This window comes from Pezoporus occidentalis, unplaced genomic scaffold (genome assembly GCF_034315485.1).
Source record: "Pezoporus occidentalis ecotype Australia unplaced genomic scaffold, CSIRO_AGI_Poc_V1 ctg24, whole genome shotgun sequence".
Taxonomy (NCBI): Eukaryota; Metazoa; Chordata; class Aves; order Psittaciformes; family Psittacidae; genus Pezoporus; species Pezoporus occidentalis.
Window position 1 is genome coordinate 25,057 of NW_026914285.1, and position 24,587 is coordinate 49,643.

The following is a 24,587-nucleotide window of genomic DNA, read 5'->3' on the forward strand; positions in this document are numbered from 1 at the left end:
CCAGCATCCTCCTTCCACAAACATACATTCTTCAGGTTAAATATTAGTCAGCAACAGCTCACATACATAGGATTTGGCTTTATTACCTGAGTAAATACATGATTACTGAAGGGAGTTTCTGAGGGCAGGAGGTGTGAGCTGCACAGCTCCTCCTGGGCCCTCCGGTGCAGTGGAGGAGCTGGGGCACAGAGCAGCGGGGTGCTCCCCTTGCCCTCCTCCCTCGCTGCTGCCAGCACACAGCCCATCACGGTGGCGGGCAGGGATTCTGCTGTCCCTTTTGCCCTGTATCACTTGATCTACACTGGATCTTGAAATCCTGCTCAGCAAAGACTGCCAGCTGCTGCAGCAGGGCTGGCCCCGGCAGAAAGCATCCCAGTGAATGCCTTGCTGCTGACCTTTGGTTCAAGTACCAATATTTAGCAAGCAAATATTTAAAACCATGCCGTTAAGAAGGCAGGCATGGCTTTACCATGGGGAACTCGGGCAAGGGGTGCTGCTGAGGTAGTCCTGTATTGGGAGAGGAAGGGGCAAGCAGCCTTCCTCCCTTCCTCTCCCAGCCCATAATACCCACACCTGGGAGGGGCAGATGCTTAGACCCCATCCACAGATGGCTGCTATACCAAGCAAGGCAGGCGATTTAAGGCCTTGGAGGGCTGGAATTTGTTTCAACCCCAAAAGCAAAAGAGCTGTGGCCATCCCTGCTGCTCACCTTGCCTGCTGCCCCATGCAAGCAGAGGCTGTGAGAGAGGGAGGCCACCTTGCCGATCTGGCTGACCAGAGCACAGCTGCCCCATGGGACTGTCCCCAGCTTCTGTGGGGAAGAAGCTGGGACCCACATACTGATGAGTCCTCAAGAAATCAGTTGGTGTCAGTCAGCTGCAGCAACAGGCCAAAAAGGTATTTTTCTCTCAGGAGTGGCACAGAATTAGCTCTGTTGGTCAGTTTATAATTAGGCACTTGCACCTAACAGTATTCTTTCTGTTGGATTTTTATAGTTTTGTCTCTCCTTTTTTAAATGTGAAAAATAATCAGGCTTAAAATAAAATAATGTAAAAACAAAATCAAAATTACCCTGGAAAGAGTGCTTATAAAAAGAGAAAATCCTTGCCAGAGGGATGCCACAAGCCACAGAAAGCCCAGCCTCAGGCCTCCCTTTTCCGCAGCTACTCAGAGGTTAACCAGGGTCTGGAAGCAAACAGCTTGAAGGAGCCCAGCTTAGTGCCTGGGTGTCTCAGGCTGTCCCAGGGACCGCCAGCCTAATGCCCTTCCAGCAGCCCTTCCCTCCCTCCCTCCCTCCCAAAGGCGATGCCAGGCAAACAGAGCCAGCCCTCGCCCTCCCCGCGCAGCAGGGAGCCCGCTACGGCACACACCGGACCCGTGCTGGGCTCGGGACCTCGCAGAAGAGGGTGTTTCGCTGCAGACGGGCGCAGAGCCATGTGTATATAAAGCCAGGCGGCGGGCTGGGGAGGCTGCCTAAGCACAACCGCACCTCGGCTCGCTCGGCAGCCCAGCGGCTGAACCCCGGCGCACCGGAGCGTGACAGCGACCTGCCCATGGGCTCCCGCCTGCTGCTGGCACTGCTGCTGCTCCAGGCAGGTGAGTACCACCGCCCGGCCCCTCGCCCTTCCCGTGCCTCCGCTTGCTGTCAGCTTTGCCAGCCTCACGGCGGGCACCTAGCCGTGTGTTGGCCAAGAGGAAAACAAAGCACTGCTCGACTCTCTCCAGCTCTATAAGCAAGGGCTGTGTAAGTGAGCCGCCTGCCCACCTTGCTAGCGGTCTGCGTTGCTGGGGCTGTATAAACATAGCTCATTTTCCTTCTGAATAGTTTCCTGCTACAAAGTTGTTGGTATCTCCGTCTCTTCATAGAAATCATAGACTAGTTAGGGTTGGAAAGGACCTTGAGGTCATCTAGTTCCACCCCCCGCCATGGGCAGTTGGAAGTACCTTCTTGTTCTATCAGTGACCATGGAGTACGCAGTTTAAAATTTATCTGAAGTTAAAATAATTTCTAAAAAGGCTGTTAAAAAGGGCCATAAATGTCTGCTAACACAAAGCCCTCATACGCAGAGACGATGTTACACTAAGCTGTCAGGACTGAGGTTATACCTGCAGTGCAGTTCTGAAATAAACACCTAAACCTTGACTTAATCCGCAGCAAAGACTGCCCGTTTAAGCAGGAAATAGAATGTGTGAGTTGTCAGATCCACCTCTGCTCCCCTCCCTGCAGGTATGTTCTCTGCTAAGGTGCCCTGTTAGTAGTATAACTAATGACTGTGCATGTTCCTTAACGGCTAAATGCAGGCTGCTGGGGAGATGCAGACCTTTTCAAGGCTTTCCCAGCTGTTCTGTCTTGAGCTGCCCAGCATAGAAAAAGCAGTTTCAGTTCTTGGACAAGTTATTAGCCATGCACCTGAATACTGAAGCTTACTTGCTGGGGTTGACCTCTCAGCTGCAGCAACACATCAGCTCAGAGCCCAGCCAGCCTTCAAAGAACAGAGTGGGAACATCAGAGGCTGCCTGGATGCTGGAGTGACTTCAAGCTCTTGCAGAGCGTGCAGCCCTAAGCACACTAACCAAGTCTCTTTGACTCAATTCCCTTTGGGGCTTTCTCTCCACTTTCATGAGTAGCTCTGCACTGTAATTACAGTTCCTTGATCCTCAGAGATACCCCTAAAAGAAGAAAGGTCTTTCTTCTTCTGGGTGAGCTGCAGTTACCTTACACCAGCCTTAGCCAGTGACCAGCAGACCAAGAGGTCAGCAACAGACAGCTGAAAAACCTGCAAACTGCTTGTCAGGAGGCCTGAATGCCTACAGAGAAGTTTTTGTTTTCACTTTGAGGGTCTGCAAACTGCAACAGGTTGAAAACGTGTGATTTTAACCCAAAATCCAGGGCAGCTCACTGCTTGTGATTTCCCCCTAGGGCACCTGGGAGCTGGGCCCCTTTCTAACTCTGGAGCCCCACTGTTTAGACAAGGGAAATAGGTCATCTCTTAGTTTTGAATAACACCCGTCTAATGTGTTTTTAGCATGAAACCTGAACACTCAAGCAGTGTTTAGGTGAGCAGCGCAGTTACTTTTTCAGGAATGTGCATTTAATCCCTGAGGAATGCTCCGGGAAGCATAAGGAGGCTATGTGAAACCCATACCAGCACAGCCTGAGGCACCAATCGCAGGATGGGAAATGCTGTGGGGCAGCACTCCCCTTTCTGAAGGTCTTGGCCTGTAGAGAAGGAGCAAAGCCCTGCCTTGTTCTGCATGGGGAAAGACCCTCCTTGTCCTTGCTGGTGCCTCAATCAGGCTAGAGGGGTGAGATAGCCCAAGAGATCCTGGGTGTGAAGCCCAAGGAAGGGGATTAGAGGCTGGGTTTTAAAAGGAAAGCAACAGTTTTAAATAGTATTGCGTCCTCGGGTGGTTTAGGGGATTAATTAGTCTGTGTTTGCACAGCACTTTGAAGAGGTCAAACGCGCAGGAGGCAAAGAAACTTCAGTAGCGGGTTCCCAGCTCCCAGCATCATCTCCCTCTCCGTCTGAGTGCGCTGCAAAGTACCCCCCATTCCAGCAGGCTTTTCTTGTTGGGGTGGCTGTGCATGGGTGGGATGAACTGATGGGGTAGGCAGTCAGTCTGTGGGGTTCAATACTAGGGGTGAGTAACTTTGCCATGCACGATAGAGCAGTGCGAAGTGCTCTTGGTCCTTCACAGTGGACACAGGCAAGAAATATTCTTGTCTGTTGCTATCCTTAACATGATAAGCACCAACGTTTGCAGCTGAGCATCAAAGCTGTTTGAGCATTGGGGCAGGGCACTCCTGGTTTCTGTAAGGGTCACTGCAAGGTAGAGCCTGTGATTTCTGGAGAGTTGCAAATTAACATGTGGAATGACAACCCTGCTGGAAAGACTTGTACCTCGAAACCCCCCCAACCAGTTTGGGGGCCACTGACACAGGACACAGAGCTCCCTTCGTCAAAGTTAATGCAGCCAACCTGATGTATGACTTAGATGGAATGTAATAACGGAAGCAGAGGTAAGTGTTGCCAGCACCTCCAGATGCTCAAAAGAAAGCTGCTACACATACATCTTGGCTTATGTAGGCACTCTGTCCCGGACAAAGTGTACTTTACAGGCTCAGGGACTTGTAGCTGACCCTACAGAAATTAATAGTACTGTCAGCTTTTTGTGATCTGGAGAAGGGGTTAAAACATCCAGAGTAGTAGGGGAAACCTGGATAATATAAGGCACTGTGGGTAACACAGAAACTTCTATGGAGAAGGGGTTAAAACATCCAGAATAGTAGGGGAAATCTGGATAATATAAGGCACCGTGGGTAACACAGAAACTTCTATTTTTGCTTAGAGCCCAGGTTAGGTCTGGTTGCACACTTGTCCTCTGCTGTTCCACATCCCACTTGGGACCACAGCATAGCTGTCCCAGGTTTGGGATCTCTGGGGCACAGTGAAGCCCAGCTGGCTCTGCATGGTGCTGGCACAGGCACTATAAAGCCAGGCTTGGGCTACATGTTCTGTTAAACCAGGTACACTGCTCTCAGGTATCATATAGCTGCAATCACACCCTAGCGCACCAGAGCTAGGGAGTCTTGCTTGAACTGAGCAATCTCTGCAGAAATAGCTGGCTTGGGTATTTCTGCATCCAGCCCCCAGATAAGGCCCCACACAGTCTACTTTGCAGGCTGAAAGTCATGGCTAATGAGATTGCCAGGGCCCAACCAACCCAACCAAACAAAAAAATCCCCCACTAAGGACTTAGGAGAATCATGTGAAGCGTTTTCAATCCTTGTGTGTAGCCATGTCCTGTCTTTGCAGTTTGGAAAGGTGCTCTGGGAAAATCCCATTCACTGCACACCCGAGGAATCATTGAATTGGCAGGAGCTATATCGTGTGGTACAGGACGGTCTCCCTTGGCGTATATTGGCTACGGATGCTACTGTGGACTGGGAGGACATGGCTGGCCTAAAGATAAAACAGACTGGTAAGAAGAACCCCAACTGTGTGTCCAGAAGCAGTGCAGATCTCCCCACTCTTCCCCGTGTATACTATGGTGACTCCACGGACTCACTGCTACCTCATAGAGAGGGAATTCAGTACATGCGAACATCACTGGGGAATTGTGAGGACTCACGTATCACTTGGTGTTTGAATGAGGGCTTAGCCACCTTCTGAATGGGACCAAAGCTCTTGGGGCTATGTGGGGTGGAGGGCAAAGGAGTAACCAGGATATGATTTCCTGAAATAGTTGCATGTTTATTCATAGAGAGCAAGCCCTGCCTGAAAAAAAGGGGAGTGATCAAGGTATTTGGAGGGTTGTTTCACTCAGGTCCTGAAAATGGCTGTGATGGGAATATCAGTGTTCATCCTCTGGAAGAAATCCAGATCATTGCAAGAAATAATAAATCCCATTGCCTTCATTGCCTGTTAATTCACACCGAATAGAGGAAGAACAACAACAGGGGAGAGCATTGTGTTATTTCCCCTTTTCTTTGTTGGTAGGGAAGATGCTGTGCTTATTCCTGAGGCTACAAGCAATGAGTCTAGGAGGTGTTGCAATCAAAGGTTTCTTCCTTGTACTTTGCAATTAGCATACATTTAAATCTTGAGCATGGTGGACTTTTGTGTGCTCTGAGCCTGTTACCTGCAATCTTATCTGGTTTGAAACCTCACAGACAGAGCACATGAATCTGTTCATCTACAGTCGATAGGTTGTATGCTACTAATAGGCAAGTGCAGCTTTTAGCAGAGGACAGAAAAAGGGTAAAAAAGGAACAAAAGATGCCAAGGTTAAAGACCAGCTCCTCTGGGCATGAAAGAACAGGTGTCCCTTGAAACTAGTGGAACTGTCTTCATTGATGTAGTGAGATGTTTCACTTCCAAAGCCCTCTCATCGCATCCCTGGTTTGTATCTATGAAACATTTCATCTATGAAATCTATGAATAGGGGACTTAGAAATGATGAGTAGCTGCCTACAAAATGTCATCGCTTTCATGTGTAGAGATTTCTTTTACTTTTCAGTACTATCTCTAGACTGGCTTATCACCACTTACAGCAGTGTCTGTAAGGTGGTGTAATTTTTGTTAGCCCTGTACCAGCTCTCATAAGCAGGCCTTTAAAGTAAAGCACGACTTCACTCATCTGGAGTACTTTTACTGAAGAGCTAACACCTAAAAGCTGTTTTCCATAGAGGTTGAGTGACCCCCAAGTTTAGGTGACTCTGGGAGATGCAAGTGGTCAGCACTCCTGAAAAAACAGCTAGAGGGAATAATATATGGACACACGCTCATCAGCCAGTGTTTCTGCTGCCGTTTGATTTCCATGGGATATGTTTTTTATCCTAATGGCAGAAAATGAGACTCTGCAGCTGGAAATGCCTCAAAACGCCAGGTGGTTTGTAAAAGGGAAGCTTGACCCTTTATGTGCATTCATTATTTTTCCTTAGGTGCAATGCTGGGCTGCCAAAAAATACCCAAAACAAAACAAAGAACCAAAACCAACAAAAAGGTTTTCAGTCAGGTTCTTAGCTAGGAGGAACTGGCAATGCCCCACTAGATTTAGCCCTAAAAATTCCCATTTCATGGCTGCTGGAGGAATCTTCTGTTCCTGAGCACTGCTGCAAAGCTCAGTGTTGTTGAGTACTCGTGTCTGCCAAAGTGACCACATTCTTCATATTCGTCATTCTAAAACAGAAGGAAGGCAGAGTGGCAAAATGACTGGCCAAGGGTGACAAACACTGTTTCAAATTACTCACCCCCTTGACACTTCTCGGTTTGTTACTGAGACCCTTACAAAAGGAGTAATTTTCTTGTGAGTAATTCAGTCGATCTGTCTAGACAGGGCTAGAGTGCTTCTGAGCACCTCTTTTCTGTGGGAAAATTAAAAATACCATTGAGTGGGTAATCCTTTTATAGGGTTTATTCCACACACTGACTTTGAGCCATAATGGCACTCCCTCTGCATAAAGTCAATAGATTTCTTTCTCCTTCTCCTTTGTGTTCCCCTGGATGGCTGCAGCACTCATTTTGTAAAGCAGGACCTGAAGGTGCTCAGCATCTCCTTGAAAACACCAAATACCATGACAATCAAAGTGTCATATGTGAGTTAAAGCAAAACAAAAGGATGCACAGCAGTGATGGTGCTGTTAACTCGACAAACACAACGTGACAAATTCTTACTAATGGCATTTGCTGAGAGGCAGGAATCTGATCAGCTGATTCCTGAGGACCAGCTGGAGCTGTCTGTAGCCATTAGTGCTGTCTCATAGCCCAGACGTGATGAACAGGTTGTTTACTCAGTAGATGACACAGTTGTGTTTGCTTTCCATACCTGTTGAGCAGTGCTCCCACATAGTGTTGGCTGGCTCTGTTTGCATGGGTCTAACCGAGCGTTAGCAGACTGTCAAAAGCTTAACACCACACTCTGACCCAGGTGCAGGAAAGGGCATTTCCAGACAGGAGGGGACCATCTGAAGGTGGCAAAGGACAGTGATAGGTTTCATCAGTCTTTATTCTCTGGCAGTGCAGTTTCAGCACATCTGAAAGGGATGTTTGTCAAATATGAGCCAAAGTCTTCTCACTTTGTGTTGATGTGAGCCACATGTCACCCTGCTGCAGTTATGGGTATCATCAGGAGGAACTGGTCTGATGGGAAGCAGAATGGTCCTGCAGAATTTATGCAACCCACTGATTCTGCCAAGCCGGATACGGAGCAACAGTTAGCTAGCACATCTCTCTAGTGCTCATTTGCTTGTCCTTGCCTGATTCACAGACCATCTTTTGCCCTCTCCAAGACTTGTCCTCACTTCTCGTACCTCTTTTTCTGTTAATTCCCTCTGTCTCTCCATGAAGAGCACTTTCATTCCCTTGGCACACAGGCTCCTAACGCCTTCCTTTGCCTGTCTACCTTCAGGTTGTTCCTCCTCCCCACACTCCTCCATCACTGACACCAACTTTACCAACTTGACTGATTCACTCCCCAGACCTCACAAACCCTACAATTTCTACAGCTCTGCCTCAGCTCAGCCCAATCTGTGGCTCTCCACCACGGCCTCATGTGCTCTGTGTCCCATATATGCGACACTGATGATGGGCCTGCTCTGCCATCTGTCGTCTCCCTGAGAATGGATGAGACTGTGCTGCTGGTTCAGGTATGTTAGCCAGGATGCCCTGGGCTACAGCAACTCCTCCAAATGACACAAGCCTCAGTCGTAGTTCACTGCTGTAGTCCATCCCTGTCATATCGTATGACACACTGTATAGGGACTCAAACATTGGAGAATGCTGAGGCTTTCAATCTGTCCACAAGGCTGCAAATTCTTCTCTCCTTTGGCTTTTCACCTCTAACCTCTTCAGAACAAGCCCAGGATTGAGGTGTTACGGGACCAACAAAGATCTGAGCCACAGCCTCTTACTGCCATCTTATCCAGCAGAACTGGTTCTATGGGCTGAATAAAGTTTTCTCAATTACAGCAGTTGCTGTAACTCCTCATGGGAAAGCATCTAGATACATATATCCCACAGGTCTGAGTCCCATTCTGAAGTCCTTTGAGGGGCTGGCATGGAAGGAGATACTAGTCTGCTCCTGATAACCTACATTTCTAGGTTTCACAATGCAGTGAGTAGTCTGGACATAGTCATCACACAGGTTTCATCTTCACTAGCTGAGAGAAAAAAGGCATTTTGTTGGGAGACTCCTCTGTGGGATGAAATTGCTACTTCCAGCTACTAAACTAGGAGCCCATTCAGCAAGGAAAGCACACTGGACTAAATTCAGCCTGTGCATAATCACAGCAGCTTGAATGAAGGTTGAATTGGAGCCGACTGGTCTGATTCTGTTGTCCCTTTCACATGATTCCCCTGATCTTGTTCCAGTGATTTTATTAGAATTTGCATCAGTGGTTGGTGCACTTCAAAATAGTTTTATGTTTTCCCCTGGGCTTTATCACCTCACACTGCTCACTAGCCTCATAGCTGTAAACAAGTTTCTGAGAGGAAAAAATCCTGCAGCCAAATGATGAAGTCTGTGATGGTCCTGAGCACTCGGGTAAGGTACTGAGCAGCTCCTGATGGGTCTCCAGAGAAGCCCTGGTTCCTGCACAAGGGACCTTGCCCTCCTTGCAGGGTTGTCCCACTTTTCCAGAGGGACACAATGATGGATCCCAGACTTTTACTGACTTTTCAGGTATGTTGGCCTCAGGTCTTGAAGACGACAGTCAAGGTTTTCAGATGGATTTGGTAATCTATGGGGAGCCAGCACAGCTATGCTCCCTTTGGGCCACCTCGTCAATCTCTTGAAAGATGAACATCAAGACTTAAGAGCTTCTCTGAAAGCTGTCTGCTCTTCATTTACCCCTAAGATCAGCCTGCCACGATGATTCCCAGTCAGTAGAGCAGTTTCTCTGTGAAGTCCCAGTGCTCTTGCAGGGACAAGCTTCTGGAAATGCAGGAGATTGCTCCTCTCTGGCTCCAGCCTCTGAGCTTGCACCATTGAAGCAACCTTTGTTATTCGGCAGTGGAATCTATAGCTGCTGAATATTTTCTTGGTGTATTTTGAGCCCCTAAATTACCAGAATAAAATTCAAGCGGGGTCAAATGGTCTATAAATTCTTAAGTACTTGACAGTGCGAAGCATCTCAGTCTATAGGTCAGACTGAGCTAGTCACCCTCAGCCCCCTCTATGGTCAATGAAATGCAATTGCACTTGCAAATGCAACGGTTTTCACGTGTGGCAGCTCTCTGCAGTATAGTAATATGAACTGCCCTCCAGACATGCATAAACGGAGTACAGTTCGGTGCCTTAGCTGTGGATGTTTACATTTAGGCATCTGACGTTAACTGATATGAATTCCAGCATTGAGGCTGATGCGTTTGTAGCCAGCCCTCAGAAACTGGATAGATCAAAGGCTGCAGGCCCACGTGAACTGGAGAGATGAAGTTGCCTGGGGATGCTGAGGTTACAAAACACATCCTGACTCCAAATCCTGGGATGGAGTCTGAGCCTGAGCCAGTGAGCCACGATCACACTCTTCATGGGAACATACCAGGTCCCTTCCAGTGAGATTAGCATGTATTGACCACACTTGCCCTTCTGAGCACAAAAGCTCAGAGGAAGAAGCACGGTTGTCATAGGAGCAAATATGGCATTAATGAGCTCCTGAGCCACGTAGACTTTCACAGGGGTGACAGGATGCTGGTTCATCAACAGATCATTTACTGACCAGGTGGGGCAAACGCTGATGTTGTGAGCTGTGTGTGACTGCAGCACTCCTGAGTACGTGCAAACGCCCCTGAGCAAATCATGCAGGAGGATGCCCAAGGATGACCTTTTATTCTCCCACAGGTGCTGCCACAGGCATGACTGCTGCTATGACAAGGCAGAGAAGGAAGGCTGCAGCCCCAAGGTGCAGCGCTACCAGTGGGCATGTGAGCAGAACGCTGTGCAGTGTGGTAAGGAAATGCTTGCTCGTTTCGGGTTCGCTTCGTTCCCTCCTTGGCAGGCACTAGGCTGACCTAAGAGCTCTGTGGGCCTCAGGGGTAGGTCTGTTGTATGGTGAGCTGGTTTCAAAGCCGCTTTAGGCAGCATCTGTTCTCCTGCAAGCTCTCTGCCCATCCCTTGCCTGGATCGCTAGGCTTGCCAACAGTCCCCAGCTGGAGCTGTAGGAAGGCTGGAGCTCCAGCACCACCATTCCAGGTAACCTGAGTCCTCCTGAGGTGGAGGAGTGGGAGTTGGGGCCGTGATGCGCACACATCAGCCATCTCAGTGTGGCAGGGATGCAGATGCTTCTCCGGAGGCTCTGCACTCATTCCCATTAAGTATGCCTGCTCCTCACTGACCTCCCCCCATAGCCGTGTGATGGTCTGCAGGGGTGGTCTTCCCATGGCAGTTCTGGCCCTCCTTCCAGCAGGCCTGTTCACTCTTTTACTTACCACTGTGTACTGCTGGAGAAGAGCTGTGCTATTACACGTGGATGCAAGACAGGTGAAGGAGGGTGCCAGCCTGTGTGCATGCCTCATGTGGGCCTCCAGCCTAAACCCTGGGGCTTCAGCGGGCATTTTGAGGCTTGCAGAATCAAGTGCTCTTGAGATCTTCAGGCATACAGCAAGTGTAGGCTGTGCTCAGCTCTACAGCTGGTACCCAGCCGAGGTCTTAAATTGCACAGGCACAGCTCATCAGTGGCTCACACCAGTTTGTTTTGACATACACCAGATGACTTGAGTCTTAGAATTTTTCACTTCTGTTTCTAAGCCTCCAAAAAGTTCCTGGTGGTAAAATCCATTGTGGAACACTTTGAAAGGTTGAGAAGAAACATGTGAGAGTAAAACTTGTTCCCATTCGACCCAGGCTGCTTTTTGAACATTAAAAGTCTGTTCGTCTTTATCAGAACTCCACAGGCTACTGGTGCAGTCTTCAGCCTCTCCAGCAGCTAAAAATCTGGTAGCAGGTATGGGACAGGGCACAGCGTATCTGCAGTTGCTCTTTTCCAAGTGCCAGAACAACCTATTAAGTACAAAGTCCTGGCTAAAGAATGGCTAAGTGCTGGCTAATATTTTAATATATAACTCCTCTCCCTCCCACTTACCCATATTTCCATAGCTAACCAGTATTGTCTGCTAGCTACTTTTTATATGGAAAAAAAGAATTCTTTTTCTTGTGAAGGAACAACCCTCACTGCACATGTGAGATGTACTATTGAGCCCACCAGACACGTGCAATGTCTGTCCCATAAAAGTGCACCGGGCTGCAGTTGCTCCAGCCTGGTTAATGACCATTAGTTAAACAAAGACCATTAATTCCTTAGACTGATGTCCAGACAAGGCCTGAGAAACATCCATTAACTGTTCTCCACAAGCCCTCATCAAGCTTCACTTCTCCTGACATCCCCCATGGGAAGGAACTCTAGAGATGTGTTCAGAAGGCAAATTTCCTACCCCAGGCTACCGCACAGCAGGTTTTTCTGGGCTGTGAAGGTATAGTACCTGATCCCATTCAGACAAAAGAGATATAAGAGCAACTCACAGAGCATGAGTGAAGGATATCTGGTGGGTGCTTTTACACCCTCAGTTTCCAAATGTCCCTGTGGGAGATTGCTCCTCTCACAGCAGCATTGTTTTTCCTTTGAAATTGGTCTGGTTTGCAAAGGGAGGAGTTAGCAGGGAAATGGACCGACTGGAGGGAAATGGAATACTTTTAGCTCAGGCTAAGCTAAAATAATTTTTAGCTTCCACCACTGAACTAAGCCCCCATTGTTCACACAGCTCTAGAAGTGGGGAGTGCTCTGAGCAGGGCAGATTTGTATAGGCATTGCCAGTTTATGTTTAGGGGCTACTTTCTGGTGCTCTTGGTGACAGTTAGGGTCAGACCTATCAACAGAGACAGCACAGGGGAGGGCCAGATCTACACACATACAACTTGTTGGTCCTTCTCTCCTCCTGCTCCCACAGCCTCTGCTCCCTAAGAGCTGCTTTATTATGGAATAGCTCCTCCTGAAACTGTTTCTTGCCTTCATCCAGAATCCCTCATTCTTCACTCACATTTCCTTTTGCAGATAACCTGACAGATCGGTGTGAAAAAATGGTGTGCCTATGTGACCAAGAGGCAGCCAAGTGTTGGGGAGCAGCCCCATACAACCCACACTTTGTCCTCTGGCCAGACTTTTTATGTGGACAGACTCATCCCACCTGCCATTTTGGATATGGGGGGCCAGAGTAGGTTTTTTTAGGACCTTTCTTATAACCCTTTGAATCTGAAGGCACTGGAATAAAATTTTACCTTTTTTACCAGGGATAACAATGGTGTGAGAGAATTTCTGTCAGGACAAGGTTTATGGGGAGGAGTAACAGGGTAACATACATGCTGAAATATAAGATCCTGCTCTGATCATGGCCTTCCCAGAAACAGAGGGTCTGGTCTGCAGCATAGTGGGAACGCATTACCCATCACCAAATGGCTTTTTTGTCCTTTCACATTGCCTGACCTGCCTCCCACAGACATGATCTGGAAAATACGTAGAGATTTCTGCTGGGCTGTCTTGTTAAAACAAACCAACAAAGAAACAAACCATCTCTGGGAAAGATACACTGGCCTCAGAAGTCCTGCGGCATGCCAAAATGGAAGCAGAGTGACCCACTTAATTTTCCTGGACCTGCAGAAGAGGGGACATCAAAGAGGGAGGAAGCCTCCTTATTCTTTATTTTTGCTTGAAGGGATTTTGCTTCCCACCAGAAGGAAAAGCAGAGTCTGGCCCAGGGCAGGGCTCCATCCTTTCTTGCATGGTGTGTGTGCGTTTTTCTTAATTTATATAGCCAGCTGTCTTATCCCTCATGTTCCTGCCTCACAGCACTGGGGACCCTTCTGAGATGTGTTCAGAGGTAAGCAGAGTTACGCTGGCCTACTGCTGTTGCAAAGCCAGCAAAGGTTTCTGACTTCTACTTGCTAGCAGGCACACCCATACTTTGCAAAAGAACTTATTCCCTACCCAGTACACATGCTTCAGAGCTGATATGGTGCTCTCCTATACATACAGGAGGTGCTCTCCTATATTGACATACCCCCTGGTTACTGATCACCTGGGAATCAAATATTTTCTTGTCAGGAAATGGGGACAGTGGAGAACATTAGTCACATCAAACAAATCTTTCATCACTCATTTTAAGGGCATTACAGGCTTATACTGAAACACTAAGTTTCCTTCTGGCAAAAGTAAAACAAAATCCTATTCTTTCAGCCCCTGGTAGCTATATTCAAGTTGGCCACCTTTGCCTTTTTGGTACAAACCTGTAAGCTGGAGCAAGCCTCTGGCTCATGAGACCCCACTTGGAGTATTGTGCATAGTTCTGGTGTCCTGTACATAAGAAGGACATGGAACTGCTGGAGCAAGTCCAGAGGAGGGCCACAAGGAAAATAAGGGGGCTGGAGCACCTCCTGTATGAAGACAGGCTGAGAGAGTTGGGGCTGTTCAGCCTGGAGAAGAGAAGGCTGCGTGGAGACCTCATAGCAGCCTTACAGTATCTCAAAGGGGGCTACTGGATATTAGGAAGAAATTCTTTACTGTGAGGGTGGTGACACACTAGAACAGGCTGTCCGGAGTAGCTGTGGTTGACTCATTCCTGGTAGTGTTCAAGGCCAGTTTGGATGAGGCCTTGAGCAATCTGATCTAGTGTGGTGTCCCTGCCCATCCAGGGGGATTGGAACTACCAATCCTAACCATTCTTTGATTCTATCAAGCCAACAGGACAAGAGCCTCTATATTGGGAAGTGGAGACAGATAGGAGTCACGGTTGCACTCCCAGAAGCAACACATTTGATTTTCTGGGTAGGTGTTAGCAGCTGGGGAGCTGTGGGGTTTGGGTAGGTCAGGCTCCTTCCGTCTCTTCTGAAGCACAGCTAACAAACTTCAATACTACCTTTAAAATAAAAAGCAATGGCAGGGAAAGATGCAATGTACCTCATCAGAGCCTAAATTCAGAGGTATGAGGTCAAACTAAGTGAGTTTTGGCAGTCAATAATACAAATGTCTTCACAAAAGGCTGTTTTGCTCCTGGCTGCAGGAGGATGCTGAATATGCCACTGTGTCTGAAAAGCCGCAGGAAAAAGAAACAGACTAACAAAAATAAAATGCCAAAGACAACATGTATTGAGGTAAAGGCTTTTATTCCATCTAGAGCTCCATTTTTGGGGTGTCAGAAGTTGTTCCACCTGCAGGTTTTGCATCTTCCAGTGACTCTTGTAAAGCTGCACCTCAAGCTACATGGAGCAAGAAGGAGAGTGAGTGATACAGAGTTAATACAACACAATAAACTCTTCCAAGGTTTCCTGGCAAGTAAGGAAGTTGTGACACTGTTCCTGCAGAGGGTTTGCAAAGGGATGATGCTGTGTGGACAGCAGCAGCCACGGGGTGTGGGTGCGTGTCTCGGCAAGGGCTGGAAGACCGTGCCCCTGTCTCCACCACGCTGGCCATCAGGTGGCGGCAGCGGCACAGTAAGTGGCGAGAGCATCTTTCCCTCCAGGGATTTCCTTTCTGAGCAGGACGAGGAAGATTTTTGGGTGCTGGGGTAAGAGGTACAAACCACACAGCTCACCACTGAAAGCAGAAAGTCAGCTGGGCTCCGTCTGAAACGCAGACCACATCCTGGTTGTGCAAAATGGGAACTAGGCTCGTTTCAAAATCCAGCCTTCAGTGTCAGTCTACTCTAATTGGGCCAGCTGACAGAGGTGGAAAAAACAGGCCAGCTTTCAGGTTCATCAGTTTCTTCTCGAGTCATTTATTTGGCTCATATCTAGGCATGGAAATGTCTAGTTTTGCCAACCTGATCAGCTGATCTAATAAAAGATATTACTAGGCTTTCCAAACCACACCTCAAACACACACTTAGGCCATCACAGGCTTTCTGTATGCAAAGCATTACAAGAATACAGATGTAAGCACATAGTTGGTGGGAAGAAGAACCATCCTTCAGCATGAACCTAGAAGAAGTGAAGGGGACCCAGGACTTCATTAAAAGAAGCAGTAGCATTTCATCAAACAACTCTGCTGAAGTGGAAATTAAATAAAATCCTATTGTTTTGTTTATAGGAACTCATTAGGCCCATGCATGAAGCTCTACCCTACATAAACAAAGAACTATTTGAAAAAGAGAATACAGAGCCAGCCCTGTTAGAGTTTCATCCACGTTGCTTATTTCCTGAACCAGGTACTGTGTCTGACCAGAAGTAAGTGAATGGCTAATTCCTGCTTAAGTTCAAAAAAAACAGGTACCTTTGGAAACAGACGATTGGGTTCTTTCTGGCAAGGTATTCCAGGCTTTGGCTTGTGTTTCTTACCTTGGTGAGAGCCTTGTCTCATGCAGAGGACACACCTCTTCAGCTGGGGGGTTAAAATAATGATCAGAACCATTATTCCTCCAACACCAGCTGCCACAACCCCAATTATTGTTCCAATGGATTCTTCTATACCAAACAAGCCTGGTGGAGAAGGAAGGTAGAGAGAGTAACAACAGATGTTGTCCAGACAAGTATATGCAATGCAGCCAGCATGTTTTCTGCAGTGGCTGCAGAGGAAGCTACTTATGGTGATATCAATTATGTCTATGTCTTGTCTAACATGAAATCATGGACTTCTACATGGAAGAGAGTGTATCGGACTATGGAGCTCAATTTTTATTTTATTCCAATTTAAGAAACTGCTACACTTTCTGGGGATTTAGATAGGACAGCCCATCTCTCTTGCAATCTCCCTTAACAGCTAGATGCTATGGCAAAAGATGCTGCTGCAGAGATAAGGAATGAATATGCAAGTTTGTGGGTTGGAGAGAAATTATATCCAAAAAAAGGAGTTTGGAACTGTTTTCTAAGACAGTATCTTGACACCTGTCACTCATGGAGGTTCTGCTAAACAGAGATGTGAGTATAAGAGAACTTGTCTGGCTGTTTCATTCTTGGCACTAACACTGATTTTAGTGATAAAACTATTCCTTCTCTTTTGGTTGTAAATGCACTTCCTTATAATAATACCCATGTGACTGCTTACAGAGGCAAGCCAATCAAAATTAGCTGGCTTAACGAAAATAATGAGAAATGCTATGGAGCAATTGCACTTCATGATACAAAGCCCTAACAGGTAGAGACCAAGCAGGCCAACCTCTTTCTTTTTGCATGTGTGTAGACCATCTCTGGAGAAGAAAGAAGAAAAAAGAAGTAAATAACATCAAATATTACCCAGAGCTCTCCTGATCCTGAGCTTTGTCCCATCTCCTGTCACCACCGTCCTGTCTGGAAGTGTAACCTCACAGAAATAAATACCATGGTCACTGATTGTCACATTGAGGATCACCAGGGAGGCATCCCCTTGGGACAAGTCTCCGCTCATGAAAAACCTGGAGTTATTTGTCAAGACAGTCACATTGTTTTCTAGCAGGTCCATCTGCCCCTTTTCATCTTCTTTGTACCACTTCACCATCAGGTCAGTCAGGGAGAGATGCTGTGGACTGTTAAAGTGGCAATTTAAGACCACAGTTTCACCCTCTTTGGCTTTTTCCTTGGCTGGTGTTTGAGTCACCAAAAGGTGCCATGGCTCAGGTGTTGTCAACGATGATGGCTGTGCTGTAATGCCAGTTACAGCTGCATTCTCCTTGCTTGCAGTTCCACTGACACTGATATCTGCACCAGGAAAAAGAAAGAAGAGGAAGGTTGAGGGTGATATCATGACAAACCTTCCAGCTGCTCCTGAATCCTAACCAGCACAAAGAATGGTTCCTGGAATTAGGACTTGAGGGTAGTCACTATTAGGATGATAGGCATTTTCTTCCTAGTTCCTGCTCAGATTATATTAATGTGTAAAGATAGGTCTTTTTTTGATCCTCAGTTCCTTTCTACTGCCATACTAGAGGAGGAGTAATGCCATTGTCCAATGGCTTTGGGTGACATTTAGAACCCATAGAACACTAATTTCTTTCTTCCCACCCCAATAGGTCTTGGGGCCTAATGTTCCTGCTTCAACTGCTTTTGAGGCAAAGCAAAAAAATGTACATACGCTTATACACAGGCAGCTTTGTTCCGACAAGTACAGTGAATACATGCATATCTTAATGCGGCTGCCTGCATCCCAAAATGTAATGTGAGTGTCTCAGACGTTTTGGCACATACTTCCAGTTTCAGGATGGGAAATCTTGAAATTGATGGCAGAATTTCCATTGCCAGAAACCGAATGCCCAGCAGATCCTATCAGCGACTTGGGGGATGGCACCTTAACATCCTGCAAGTACTGATACTGAGGGTGATATCTATCTTTTGTGAAAGGACTACATTGTCCTGCTAACCTGGGTTAGAAAAATATGGACAACATGCCTGTATACAGATTTAAACCTGCCTTCTCTTACTCAGCTTCTAATCATAGTATCAAACAGCCTCGAGATAAGAGTACTGTGAGTAGATCTCATTTCTGGAAACAAGCCTGGGCTCAGAAGATGAGGGGAATAGTTGCTGTCTCAAAAAGAGGGAAAAACAAACTCTTGAAAATAAGCCAACAGCTGTCTCTAAGAAAAGTGTTCAGACCAATTTTTGGAAAAGTTTCTCCTGCTGTTTTATTTTCTTCAAGTGAAATAGTCCTCCTTCACCCTAGTTGGATGTCCCAAGGACTGCAGACCATTCCACAGTGTGGAACTTGATTTTCCATTGTCTTGAGTCTTTCATTGCCATCCAAAGGATATGAAAGCTATTGTCTGGGTCTGGTAAAGCTTCACAATGACAATATTCTTCTATGCTCAGGGACAAATATCTGAGGCAATGGAAAACCAAATGCCTTGATGATTGGTTTGAGAGCTATTTTCATGGCTCCTCCAGGCATGCTTGTACACAAAATCACAGTTGTATCCATAGTTATTGTTATTTATGACTCTTATGGGAGTAGCACTGAGAATCAATGTCAGCCAGCAGGGCCCTGTTGTTCTAGGTGTCTTATGAAAGGATGGGGTATAGAGCTTACAGTTTAAATATCAGATGAGATAACTCATAGATGTGAAAACATAGAACATACAAGCTGTCTATGAAACTAGGCATCAGCAAAGCATGTGAAAAATCTTCAGAGCTGTCTGGTGCTCCGTGCTTCTACCTCGAAGTGAAAATCTTGGCCTTGTAACTGGAAGACTGATCCATGGGAACTGGATGCCTGTGATTTAGGTACCCAAGTATTATTGCAGTTTTGGATCCAGTCCCTTAAAACAAGTAGTCCTTATTAAAGATAGTGGATGAGATATTATCGTGATCACACATAACTTTACCAATAAGCCCATTGGATCTTTCTGGGGGAATGTGAGGTCCAGATTTTCCCTTTCCATTTAGATAACTGTATCAATGCAGCAGTCATAAAGTGGAAGTATCTTGACAAGGTACTTTGATGATGTATAGAGTCCAGTTGAAATACTCGACAAAGCTGAAGGTAGCTTGACATACTACAATCTTTGTGCACCAAATATTCTCATGTGACGGATTTGGTTGTTTGTTGGAGTGAATTTGGGCAGTTTTGTCATAAGTACTCTTTTAAAATCTCTGTTTGTTAACCATTATCATTAACTGAATACTGCTGCTTCAGCTAAAGCAGATGTGCTACTGCTACCTTGTTTTCAAGGAATGGCCACAGAATTTCTTGTCCACTACAAATATTCCAGCCTTACCATATACAGTCCCTGCAACACAATTATGATTTTTTATTCCTTTTAGTGATGTAAAAGTTATCATTTTTACACAGTCACTTAGTGGCACAGAGAACATAACTGGGCAGAAACAATGTGCTTTGATGTTGTCTCTGTTCATCATGAGTTTTATTTGCACCTCCTGTCATGAAAAATTGGCCTTATCATCTGTTATCCCACATCTTTGATTCAATACAAAGCATGTAACTTAAAGCTAATTAGGAAAATCAAAACGCAAGAGGAGTAGGCTGTATTATTTTTTCCCAGCTCTGTTTGGGGGTTTCACTGAGAAGATCACAGCACAGACTCTATTTTTCTTTGTTTCTGTCTTTCTTTCTTTTTCTTTTGAAAGGTTGCATAACTGGAACATAATAGTTCAGTGGTATTCAAATACACAATGCCCTTATCATACTGGCATCTGGGAGCATAGCATGCCAAATGCCTTGTTGACTTTGCTTCAAAGCTTTTTTTAAGTCAAGTGTTTCATTAGCAGTGATGTGTGGGTCCTCAGTCATGTGGGTTGTAGGGCTCAACCCCCGAAGGAAAGGAATTCAAGGCTTTTTGGTGAAAGCAGTTGAGATAGACAGAGAAATACAGCATGGATGGCCTTGTCTTCACCTGAAAACTGATTGGATGATCTAATAGGTCACCGTCATATGACATTGGTTGCTCATGGCCAGTTTTCAACCACGAGGGGAGAAAGCTCTCTGGGACTTCATGTAATGTGACAATGTGCTCCACATTTGGCAGTACTAATAAGGCACCTACTAAGCCATTAGCCTCCCCTTTATAGAATCTGCAGGTTGATACTTCCCCATGTAAGGCCATATCACTGGCTGTGAATGAGAAATGCATAAGGGAAGCTACAGGAGGTGGGGTGACAACAGGAAAGAATAAAATACACCTGCACTCTCTTCCAGCCCTGACGCCTCTAATTTACTTTTTGGTGCCTGGAGTACTCCTGAGCAGCCCTGCAAGCTGCCACCATCAGGGAAGCAGAATGGTGGCTGGAGGGCAGTGCAAAATTTTACCTCTCTAGTAGAGCCTCCTCTCCTTTGCTCACACTCAATAGATGAAGGAGAGGTTGAGGGCAAAGAGGGCTCGATTTCCAACCCAGAAACAAATAATCTCATTCTGGAATGACCATCTTTGAAATGGTTTTGTTGGCTTTAGAGCTCAACTTCACACTCTGCTGGTGCCATGGAGGTGCTTTACAAGCTGCATCCAGCTCCCAGGTATCTAAGATTAAGTGATCAATGACTGCACATTGCTCATTTTAATTTACATGACTTTTGCCCTGGGCTGAGGTTGGCTTTTGCAAATGTATTGTGGCAATAACCAGTTGCTAATACATCAGAAAACTAAAACAAAAATAAGTTTTCTACTGATGATTATACACATCTTGAGAAAGACATACTCTTTCTGAACATTTCTATTAGCTAATCAGGAATGCATCCATAAGGCAAAGTATGTTTTAATGCACTGCACAACACTAGGTATTGTTTTCCTGCATCCTGAAGAAGCCTTCAGTGGAAAGTTGAGTTTTGAAAAAAGAAGAGAACCTCTCAAGCCAAACTGTAGAAGTAGGCTGTATTTCTTCTAATTAAGGAAGGTGGTTTAGTACTCACCAACCAGCAAGAAGAAGAGGAATGAAGATGCTGCAGATCTATAGAGTTTCCCAATGTTCTGGCTCATAGCTGCTGAAGTATATAGCCTCACCGTCTCTCCCTCTGATAGCACGGGCAAAACAATATGTGTATGCTATTGCAACAAGACCTCACATTCTGCCCTGTGAATGTCACACTTACTAAAGTTACCACAGCTTTGAGCTCACAGTGCTCTGCTCTGGATGACAGCCACTTTTGAAGTGACAACAATGACTTCCCGGGGGCTGTTCTGATCTCTCCCTGAGAAGATGCTGAAAATGCTCTGAAAGCAGAGGGAAGATAATAACATTGTTTTCCACTTTGGCTTTGTATATACTGCAACTGTGGGCTGAGTACAGAATATCCAGATACTCAAAAGAAGACCTCTCTTCTGCTGAACCCCTCCATAGTTGAGGTAAGAAGACAAAGAGCTTATACTCCATTTAAGTAAAGGAGGCTGGAGAGGAAAACTGCTACAGCAGACGGCCTGTTTGCAAAACTAGCAGATGTGCTCTGGAACAGAGTCTAGGTTCACAGAAAGGTACACACACTGCACTGCTTTGTGGGAAGAGCTGCAGCAGCCCCAAACCCTGACCTGCAGCATCCATCCCCGCCAGCAGTGCCACTGCTGTACCAAGCATGTGACATTCTTGCCGGCTGGCTGACACCACTTACACCACTTCCCTCAGCTGCAGGGTCAGGGATTATGGCACACCTTATCTAACCATTCTATTTATCTTTAAGACTATTCAGATAATGGAATTGTACTTGGGTATCCAGTAGAGACTCAATTCCATATCTGTTCAAACACATACAAAGCACAATTCAGCTGAGATAGATAGGCAGGAGTATTCCTGCTTTTCTTTGCACTTGAAATCAAAAAGGACACCAAAAAATGTCCCCACCACACCATAAGGAACTCTGCCATCATGCTACTGGCATGCAGCTTTCTTGAATATGCTTTTAATGAATTCTGTCATCTTCATCTTTGCATGTGAATGCTTCTCAGTAACTGTTTCAAAAAATCCCACATCTGACTTGCAAAACTCTGCTGACCGAACATCAAAAGGAACAACCCATTCCTTGAGTGACTATTTGTTGCTCTAGCTTTGGTGTGGTAACACTTGTATCGGCAAAAGCAAGATAGGCTAAAAAGAACCTAAAAGGCAAGTATTTATTCTCTGAAATGGGTTGGGAGAGCCAGAAGACCTGGGATTACCAGGCAGGAATCACTCCAAAGTAAACTATACATAAGAAGGGAACTGGAACCAAGTGCAAAACAACATAGCACTTCAGTAGGAAGATGGAAGGTAGATTGTGAGGGTGTTCCGAAGGAAGTACTGCCAAACTGTTAGTGAGCAAACCCAAAATATCTACAAAAGGAAGAAGTTAGAAGAGTCAAAACCAATCAAGAGTTTGAGGAGGGAATAACCAGCAGAGCCAAAGGCACCTGGCAGATCAAGAGGAACTAGGGCTGATTTACTGGCTTAGAGTACTGGCCATGACTGTATGTCAGAGAAGACAGCGTGGGAAAATGGAACTGGACCAAAAGATTCCAAACAGTGTCTGATTCAAACCTAAGTATTTGGTGTGTTTCTAAAAAGCCCTCAAGTGTGTTGTGATGGACACACTACCCACAAATGCTGTTTCTGTTCATGTCAGCCTGTAACAGCAATTCTCTCATGAATCCTCCATCAAATAGGACATGCTTGAGCACAACTGTCAGGTCAGCCAGCTTTCAACTGAGGGAATACAAAGGGGTTTTAGTCTTGCTGGCAGCCGTCAGTTGAACATGAAGCTTTTTCCACTTGGATAACCCAACATGATTCAGGCAGAATCACAATTTTTGGACAAAAAGAAAAGTAAACTGGTCCCCTGAATGTTGTTGAGAAAAGCTTAAAAAATTGAGTTTCAGAGGTCGAAGTCAAGACAGCAAGCAACAAAAATGAAATAAACCAGACATGCTTTTTCACATTTTCCTGTAAATTTTGGAGACTCGCATTTGGCAGTGGTGTCCCTCTGTGCTGCTGGCAGGGTGGGGAGAAGGAAGAGAACTGGGAGTGAAGTTGAACCTGGGAAGAAGGGAGGGATGGGAGAAGATGTTTTTAATATTTAGCTTTATTTCTCATTACCCTACTCTGACTCAATTGGTAATAAATTAAACTAATTTCTGCAAGTCAAGTCTGTTTTGCCCATGACAGTGATTGGTGAGTGACCTCTCCCTGTGCTTATCTGGACCTATGACTCTTTTGTTGTATTTTCTCTCCTCTGTCCAGCTTAGAAGGGGGAGCGACAGAGCAGGTTCAGTGGGCACCTGGCCTCCAGCCAGAGCCATCTCACCACAAAGCTGTCCTGTCTGGGCCTGCAGCTGCGGGGAGGAATGTCAGCCACAGGGACTTTTGCTAATGTATCAGTGGGCAGATATCACATGGCCCAGAGATGTGCCTTCAGGGAAAGCCTCGACCCACTTTCTGGGGAAGTTTTGTGAGAAAAAGGACAGCTGGAAGAAACAGCCCTCCCATGCCAGGCTGCTGTACTTCTCCTTCCCTTGGACAGACATCCATCCGTCCATCCACCCGTCCGTCCACCCGTCCATCAGTCCATCCATGTATCCACGTTCATTGCCTACCAGCCAGCCCCCCCAGCAAGGTGGTGATTTCTTTCCGGGTTACAGGGTTCTTCATTTTCCTGTGAGGTGACTTGAGGGCACAGATGTGCAAGCCATTATTGCTCTGCTCAGGTTCCCCGTTTTGAGGGGCACGAACTTAACTGGAGCCCAGCCTTCCAAACCTCTGGGTGGTCACTGAAACCCAGAGCAGTTTTAAAAAGTCTGCCCACCATTTACTTCCTTCACTTCCCCTCACCCCGGCTCAGCCGGCAGCCTCCCCGCACAGCAGCTGGGCTGGGGCAGGCCTCCGCCCGCTACCCCTCCAGCACCCGCGAGGCCGGCCGGCATAGCGGCCCAGCACAGCGGCAAGCGGCTGATGGCAGGCTTCCCTTCCCCTCCCTCCCCCTAGGTGTCCCCGCGGAGCGGCCTCTCGGCAGTGTTTTCCGCTGAACCCTCGTCACGTTTAGGAACGGCTTTCGCGGCCCGGGCGTTGTTTAACGACTGCCGGGGCTGTGCGCCAAGGGAGGGTGGCGGGGCGCGGGTCTTCCCTTCAGGACGGAAGCAGTTAACGCCGCCTCCCCGGACCCCCCCGCCGCCGGCGAAGTTTTTCCTGCTAGAGTCCTCAAACTTTCCACCGGCTCCGAGGACTTCGTGATTAACCCTTGTGGAAGCCGCCGAGAGGCTGGTGGAGCTAGCCGAGGCGGCAATCGCCGGCCTCGCAGACCTGACCTCTCCACTCCCCGTACCGGCTCCCCGCCTGACTACCACTTCCCGCCTCGGCCCTGCGGCCCAGTAGCGCCTGCTCCTTTAAATAGCGGCCACGGCCCCGCCGTGCGCCCCGCTGAGGCAGTTAGCGGGTGCCGTGCCGCTCTCGCCCCCTCCATGGTAAGAGCCGTGGTCTGTGCGTTCCCCGCCCGCGCCTTCGGCGGGCTCCATACCCCCAGCAGCTGCCCCGCCACGGCCCGCCGCCGCACCGACCCCCGGGGCGAGTTGGCCGCCGGCGGGCTGCGCAGGTAGGTGCGGAGAGGGTGGGGGGGCGGATCCCCGCTTCTTCCCCGGCGGACGCGACGGGCGGGCCGAGGTCGCGGGGCTGCCCGGAGGTGCGGGCCCGCCGCGCTCCGCTCCACCGCCCGCGCACACCGCTCC

At 47.2% G+C, this 24,587-nt stretch overlaps 3 protein-coding genes across 8 annotated transcripts in view; 2 read left to right on the forward strand and 1 right to left on the reverse strand.

Moving 5' to 3' along the window:
* Window positions 1-856: 856 nt before the first annotated feature.
* Window positions 857-12,792, forward strand: LOC134165377 (phospholipase A2-like). Its single transcript, XM_062622067.1, has 4 exons — window positions 857-1,596; window positions 4,818-4,983; window positions 10,342-10,448; window positions 12,548-12,792. Exons 1-4 carry the CDS (start codon window positions 1,260-1,262, stop codon window positions 12,709-12,711), a joined length of 774 nt encoding a protein of 257 aa, XP_062478051.1. The 5' UTR covers window positions 857-1,259; the 3' UTR covers window positions 12,712-12,792.
* Window positions 12,793-14,935: 2,143 nt separating this feature from the next.
* Window positions 14,936-22,108, reverse strand: LOC134165378 (uncharacterized). Of its 4 annotated transcripts, XM_062622070.1 has the most exons (4): window positions 20,816-22,108; window positions 16,717-17,157; window positions 15,823-15,963; window positions 14,936-15,111 (listed from the first exon to the last, which is right to left on the reverse strand). In XM_062622070.1, the coding sequence occupies exons 1-4, from the start codon at window positions 20,880-20,882 to the stop codon at window positions 15,077-15,079; spliced, it is 684 nt and encodes a 227-aa protein (XP_062478054.1). In that variant the 5' UTR covers window positions 20,883-22,108; the 3' UTR covers window positions 14,936-15,076. The 4 variants fall into 4 exon arrangements, 3 of the variants coding, with proteins under 3 accessions (XP_062478054.1, XP_062478052.1, XP_062478053.1); XR_009965505.1 differs by lacking the exon at window positions 20,816-22,108 and adding an exon at window positions 18,777-19,310 and having other exon boundaries at window positions 14,936-15,963; XM_062622068.1 differs by having other exon boundaries at window positions 14,936-15,963.
* Window positions 22,109-24,205: 2,097 nt separating this feature from the next.
* Window positions 24,206-24,587, forward strand: part of GRAMD1C (GRAM domain containing 1C) — a 54,037-nt gene continuing 53,655 nt past the window's right edge. For all 3 annotated transcript variants that reach the window (XR_009965506.1, XM_062622071.1, XM_062622072.1), the window contains exon 1: window positions 24,206-24,326. Coding sequence is in view for 2 of the 3 variants with exons in the window: in XM_062622071.1 (XP_062478055.1) it covers window positions 24,324-24,326 (3 nt within the window). In the remaining variant the exon portion in view is untranslated. The remainder of the gene's footprint in view (window positions 24,327-24,587) is intronic.